The sequence below is a fragment of the Lactuca sativa genome, chromosome 8, assembly GCF_002870075.4.
Source record: "Lactuca sativa cultivar Salinas chromosome 8, Lsat_Salinas_v11, whole genome shotgun sequence".
In the NCBI taxonomy this organism is placed as follows: domain Eukaryota; kingdom Viridiplantae; phylum Streptophyta; class Magnoliopsida; order Asterales; family Asteraceae; genus Lactuca; species Lactuca sativa.
The window spans coordinates 190834727-190841209 of NC_056630.2; the positions used below are offsets into that span (position 1 = coordinate 190834727).

General features: G+C 33.4%; 1 protein-coding gene across 1 annotated transcript; it reads right to left on the reverse strand.

Moving 5' to 3' along the window:
* Nucleotides 1-1342: 1342 nt before the first annotated feature.
* LOC111882424 (germacrene A synthase short form) lies at nucleotides 1343-4160 on the reverse strand. The gene is made up of 7 exons (XM_023878793.3): nucleotides 3959-4160; nucleotides 3605-3875; nucleotides 2989-3364; nucleotides 2667-2885; nucleotides 2241-2379; nucleotides 1894-2142; nucleotides 1343-1728 (listed from the first exon to the last, which is right to left on the reverse strand). Exons 1-7 carry the CDS (start codon nucleotides 4088-4090, stop codon nucleotides 1435-1437), a joined length of 1680 nt encoding a protein of 559 aa, XP_023734561.1. The 5' UTR covers nucleotides 4091-4160; the 3' UTR covers nucleotides 1343-1434.
* Between the last annotated feature and the right edge of the window lie 2323 nt (nucleotides 4161-6483).

Below are 6483 nucleotides of genomic sequence, written 5' to 3' on the forward strand. Positions count from 1 at the left end.
GAAGAACTACCAAGGTGATATATCTATCCTTTTTACCCTTCAAGGGCATTTTAGTAAATTCACATTTTTGAATATTTTGGATTCGTTTATAGGCAAGAGCTTAATTATGTGTTTAATTTGGTGTTAAAAGCTTACTAGCATTCTATTTTTCAAAGTTTTAATGTAGTTGACAAACATATAAAGGACGAGATGTTTATATTAATAACATTCAATTCTTACAGTTTTAGTACAATATTACCCTAAAAACTGTTTATTTTATTAATAAAACTCAATTTTTATAGTTTTAGGACGATATTAAAAGCATAATTTTTTGCATTTTTTTGGACTATATTGCACCTGCACACTTTTTATATTGATAAAACCAATTTTTTCATATTCAATACCACATTGAATGGAATTTGTTTGCATTGATTCATCCGATGGCACAATCACATACGGTGGTTGCTCTGATCACATGGTTGCTGATGACTACTTTGTGTTGCATTGGTCAGACAATTTGCCACTTGATTACAGTGCTCCATTGCTATGTGTTTCGATCACAACTTATAACCCAACAAAAAATGTCACATCTAACCCTGCAACGTGGGGTCACTCACCTAGTAACTAAATAAAGTTTCATAAAGTTAATAAAATAAAAAACTGAAAAATATTAGTTCAATCGTAGCCATCCGATTTTCTTATGTAAAAATCCGAAGTTATTCTAACTTTCACACAATACATGTGTCTGATTTGAAGAAGGCTCCCCACTTTTACATGAGAAGACTAATCCTTTTAGTTTTATGCTAAGACATCGAAATTCTATATATTTTTCTGTAGTGATTATCACATATGTATAGGGTGTTTGAGATTACTTTTGAAATAAATTTTTGGCTTATACTTTTCTAAATAGTCAAAAATACCAAACATTTTTGGGAAAATACAAAAATTCTTTTCAAACTAAGTTTTTGTAAAGGAAAAAAAAAAGTTTTCAAAAGTCACAAAAGTATGATTTTTTTGTGAATTTTAGCCTTTTAAAATGTAAATTACACTCAAAAGTCAAAAAAAAATACAACCCAAACACTTTTTAAACACAACTTTTAGCTTTTGTCTCCTTAAATCCTAAAGTTTACATAAACTTTTACAAAAAACTTTTAGCTTAGTTTATTGCAAAAATAAAAAAGTAAAGCTAATTTTTTTTTCCAAATAAGTGACATAAATTGCTATACCCGTCCACAATATATTCATTATTCATCATTGGGAAAATTATAATAAACATGTGAAACAACAAAACTATGAAACAACAATTATTAATTAAGTAAATAATTAAGCTAAAAAACTATCAACAAAATGACATAAATTGATATACCCGACCACAATATATTTATTATTCATCATTGGGAAAATTGTAATGAACATATGAAACAACAAAAATATGAAACAACAATTATTAATTTATTACATAGGTGACGAACCAACAAACAAAAGGGTAATATACTCTTTCATGGTCTTTCCCGGAAAAGTAAACCCATCGTCGTACCTGTATACCACATCTATCATTCTTGCAAGATTAAGAATTGGGGCAAGCAAATCCATAGAGACTTCTCTTGGCTTAAGGCATCCCTCGTTTATATCCTTCCATGCATTTTCAATCATTTTATTCAGCTCATCAATAGCTTCCTTTTCTGACACGCCATACGTCTTGATATATGAGTCAACACCAGTGGCTGATTGACCCCTTTCTCGCTCAAACTTCAGTTATAGAAAATATTATTTGTTAGCATTCATAATTTTTAAACCACATAAAACAATTTATGTTCTTATGATGCAAGTAATTCAATGTTGAACCTCATGGAGTTTGAGTATATAAGAACCAAATTCGTTGCGTATTCTTTTATGACATATGGGGAATTTTACCTGGTAAGTCATGACATCATCTTGGAGTCTTGAAATTAACTCTGAAGCTTGCAAAGTCTTTGGATGACTCTCATACCAGGCCAAAGCATCTTCACTAACCATCTCACCCATACCCACTAAGGCAGATTTCGAAATAACATTGTAGGCAGATGTAACTAACCCGTTCTTCATATACTCTGGAAATGATGCAACATAACCACTGTTCGTCCACTCGGCCTCTTCAAGGTAGCCTCTAGCAATGTCTTGGAACTGGATTTCATGACAAAAAAACAAAAAGAAAAATCAATACTTAGACACTATAAAGCTGATCACATGTGCATTGAACACAATGTATATTGAGATCATACCGCTTCTTTTGAAGCAATGACGCTTTTTGCTCTTCCTTCTTTAGCTAGTTGTTTCTCAAGTTCCGCATACTCGTCTAGGAGAATTTTGTAGAATGGTCGAATGTATTCCGGAATTTGCTCAATAGCACTAATGTCCCACCTGAAAGTAAATATTGTGTTAATACTATTAAATGATTATTAAGCATTAATAATCGATTTTTTTAATAATATATGGATGGATTAATTTAAAAACCGAACTAATCAAATTTCAACGTGTTTTTGTCTTATACATCTTAAGCATCATATTTTCATTGGAGTATGGAAGCATTAATCAATTTTAAATATTGTTTTTGGCAAAATATGCCATAATTAGATTAACCCTTTTAAAAAAACATTTTAATTGGAATATGGACAAAAAATGCACGAGGAAGTTTATATATTTGTTACCTATTTATGGCATCTGTTAGAAGTCGAATCTCTTCGATGGTAGCATATGCATCGTATGTGTCATCTAGCACCACAAGAAACAATGTAATTTTTGTGGCGATGATTCGTGCCAAGGAATAACGAGGCTCAAAGTACAATCCCAAAATCCATAAGTAAATCTCTGGTACTCTATCCCTTATATATGGAGTAGTTTCCTGGAACCTCATATCCTTCCACCACCTGAAACCAAGTATAAAAAAGTTAGGTTGTTTCTCTTAGATTTTGGATTTATGGGTGATAAATTTAATGTTTTTATTTATTTAATGGAAGATCGATAACTCACTTTGAGACAATGCGAAGTTCTTCCTTTTGTTGTAGCTGCAAATAGTTGAAATGCAGCTTTGCAAGCTTTACTAGCGACTCATGTGTGGAACATTCTTCATCATAGTTGGAGAAATAAAACCTTGCCTCAACCATTGGCATCCCTTGATGGAATGGTCTCTTCAATGATTGTAATACCTGCTGTGCAAGTTTTCCTTCAAGAGTGTTTACTACACTCTTTAGCTGAGTTACAGTGAATGCTGAGGCTTCATCTAGAATCGATTCACCTCGTAATCTCAATTGCGCACATTCATATAGACCTAGCATACCCTTCACATCGTTGGTAATGGATTCCTTGAATGTACCCGAGCTGCTGTCCTTGAATTTGTTAAACACATCTGCACAATCACAAAATTAAAATGCTTATTTCATGTAAAATAACTTAAATAAAAACCAATATATCTGTCTTTTTATACAATAGGTGTTCACGAGGTGAAAAGATTGTAAAAATATGATATTATTAGATCTTTCGTCAATGTTTTATGGTTTGTCACGATTCCTCAAAAATGAGTAATAAATTTTGAGTAGTGCTTTAGCGTTTATGACCTTTGAAAGGGGAAGGACTGAAGGAGGCTTACCACAAGGCAGTTTGTGACCAAGGTGTCGGAAAACTTGAAAGTTAATAGAAGTTGTGTATAGATCAACTTCATCATAATCTTGCAATTTAAACGCTTTGAAAATATTGTCAAGCTGTGCTTCTATCTCTTGCAAGAAAAGATATGTCAAACCAAGTCGATGTACAGAATAAATCAAACTTAGTTTCTTATTTGAATCCATTGTTGGATCTACGATCAATCTTCTCACTTCTTCTTTGGGCTCCTCCATGGCTTTTGCATATCCTTCCAATTCCTAGAAAGGAAAACAATGTATGGTCTAAGAAACATACAGAAATAACTGGTTTTCAGTGTGTACTTAATGGGAAGCTGTCTTACCGTATTGTCAAGAGAGAATGACAAGAAACGATCACCCCATACAGAAGGAGGGAAATTGGCCAAAGGACGCACAGGCTCTGTGGTGGTTTTGGTGTTTGCTTGAAGGGTACCATTGGCTTCAACTGCTGCCATTTCTTGAAGTTGAAAGGGTATAGAAAAGCTCGATGAGTTGAATGGTGACTAACTTGAGGTGTTGTGTGGATCATCACGTTAAGGGTATTTATATACTCTATGACCTCGTCCCAAGTTTGTGGCTTTTCTATGTGTGTGTAATTGGACTTATGCTATGAAGGTCAGCATCGCACCACAGTTTGGTGGTAATATATTAGTTTTAGAAAAAGCAGCACATGGTCCCAATTTAACATTTTTAAATGGTTGCGTGCAAAAAAGCCAAGTATGGCTAGCATCCTTTTGTTTTAATATGGAAATGACCAAGTTTGATTTCGCTAAGTGCAGGTTATTTAAATGCTCGTTTTACTAAGTACTAAACATGTATAGTTATCACTAATTAAAGTAAAAAACAACAGTAAGTTCAAGATCCAATTTGACTTCTTGTGTACTTTATATATAAATTAAAAGTTGTGTTTGGTTAAGAATACAGTTAAACTAGCTTGTAACAAACATGTATTAATAAAAGAATAACTTTGTCTTTTTATGATATTTTCAATATACTATAAATATTATCCTTAATATAAAAAATTAATTATGTTTATAGATATTAACAAATTTTTACAAGAAAAACCGGTTATAAGTTACATTTCGTAACTCTTTTTCTTGTTTTACTGGTGAGGGGGGCGATCTCCATAGTTATCACTTCTCACTTATCGTCGATATTTATTTTCAATTTGATAGATAGTAATGGGGATTACTATTAGTAATCTTTGGTTATCAATTTGGTTGATAGTAATCCATATCTATTAGCGAGCGTGGGTCTGAAAAATGTCCGCGTCCAAACATGTTATCTTTCGCCTTCTTGGACAAATTTCAAAATATTATTGAGGCTACTATTTTCGAGCATGTTAAACATTGATGAAAAGCATTACATCATCAATCTTAGCAACAACACTTTATATATTACTCTCGTTCATAAGGTTAAGGACCCCCTCACCCTCGGTCCACAAAAGCTACAGTCTTAATAATCTTACCAGTTGAGTGAGCAAGATTATTTCCAAAGCACTTAAAACAAGGCTTAAATATATCATTAGATCTTTTCTAGGAAATGAGCAAACATAGTTTTTGAAAGGTAGTCATATATTGGATGGTCTTCTAATTGTCTAATAAAATTATTACTTGGAAAAAAGGCTATTATCTTGGAGAATGACTTTAAAAAGACATTTGATATCGTTAATTAGAACTTCTTGGATGACATGACACCAGAAATAGGATTTTTTGACATTTGAAGGAAATAGATCAAATCTTTTATCATTTCAACCATGGTTTCGGTATTGTTATGGATGAGAGTTTGGTTAACGGATTTTATTGGGGTCTTAGGCTTCCTAATAGTGGCTCGGAGATGTCTATCCTTCATAATGCGGATGGCATTATGTTTCTCTAGGAGTGTACCATTTATAATATAGTCAATCTCATGTGTATTGGTGCTTCCATCTTATTTTTGGTGTCAAAGTTAATTTTTGTAAAATATAACATCAATTTTCAGGTATTATTCTTTTAAAGTTTATTTCTCTTAAGTATTGTAGGTTTGGAATTTTGACTGATCGTGGTGTGGTAGTGGATATTCACACCGGGCCAGCCACGTCATTTTAGTAGTGGCGCGGTTAGGTGTTGGTCGTGACATGCTGGTGTAACATCTGATTTTCAGTTATTTTTCATTATTGGTCATTTGTGTCGAAATCCTTTCATTTCAGCCCATATGTTAGGTGCACGTGAGGTACACGTAGCATACATGATCAAGCCTTGGAAACGCGGGACTCATCCTAGTACGTTGGACGTACATGTGGTACGCATGGGCGTACTAGCTTAGACCCTAAACCCTAAATTTAGGGGTTTGCTCCCTATTTAATCAACATTATACCTCCATTGGACCTTTTAGAGATAGCCTCCACTCCTTTCAAACCCTAATCTCGAGTCTCATCCTTGTGTGTGAAGATTTTTAAGATTTTTAGTGATTTTGGTGCTCTCTTGTTAAAGAAGTAGGCTATTGAAGAAAGTGGTGTTGCTTGCAACATGTGGATCCAAAAACTACTTCACCTTGTGCACCTTCTTAAGGTATAAACTTTATACCTTGGTGTGTTTTCTTCATGATCTCTTTAAGAGGTTATTTAAGAACTTTTTGTCCCAAGCATGGATCTTTGTGAGTATGGTGTACACCAGAGCATATTACTTGTCCTTTTATGTGTTTTAGGTCATCTAGAATCATAAAAATTCTTGGTTGAAGGTACCTTTCATTCCATGCAAGAGTGTGGTGGTTTTGAGTATGGTTTAAGTTAGGGTTTTAAGGTTTAAGCTTATTCCAGCCATGCAAAGGCTTAAAGTTATGGACTTTATGGATTAAGACATTCTATTGA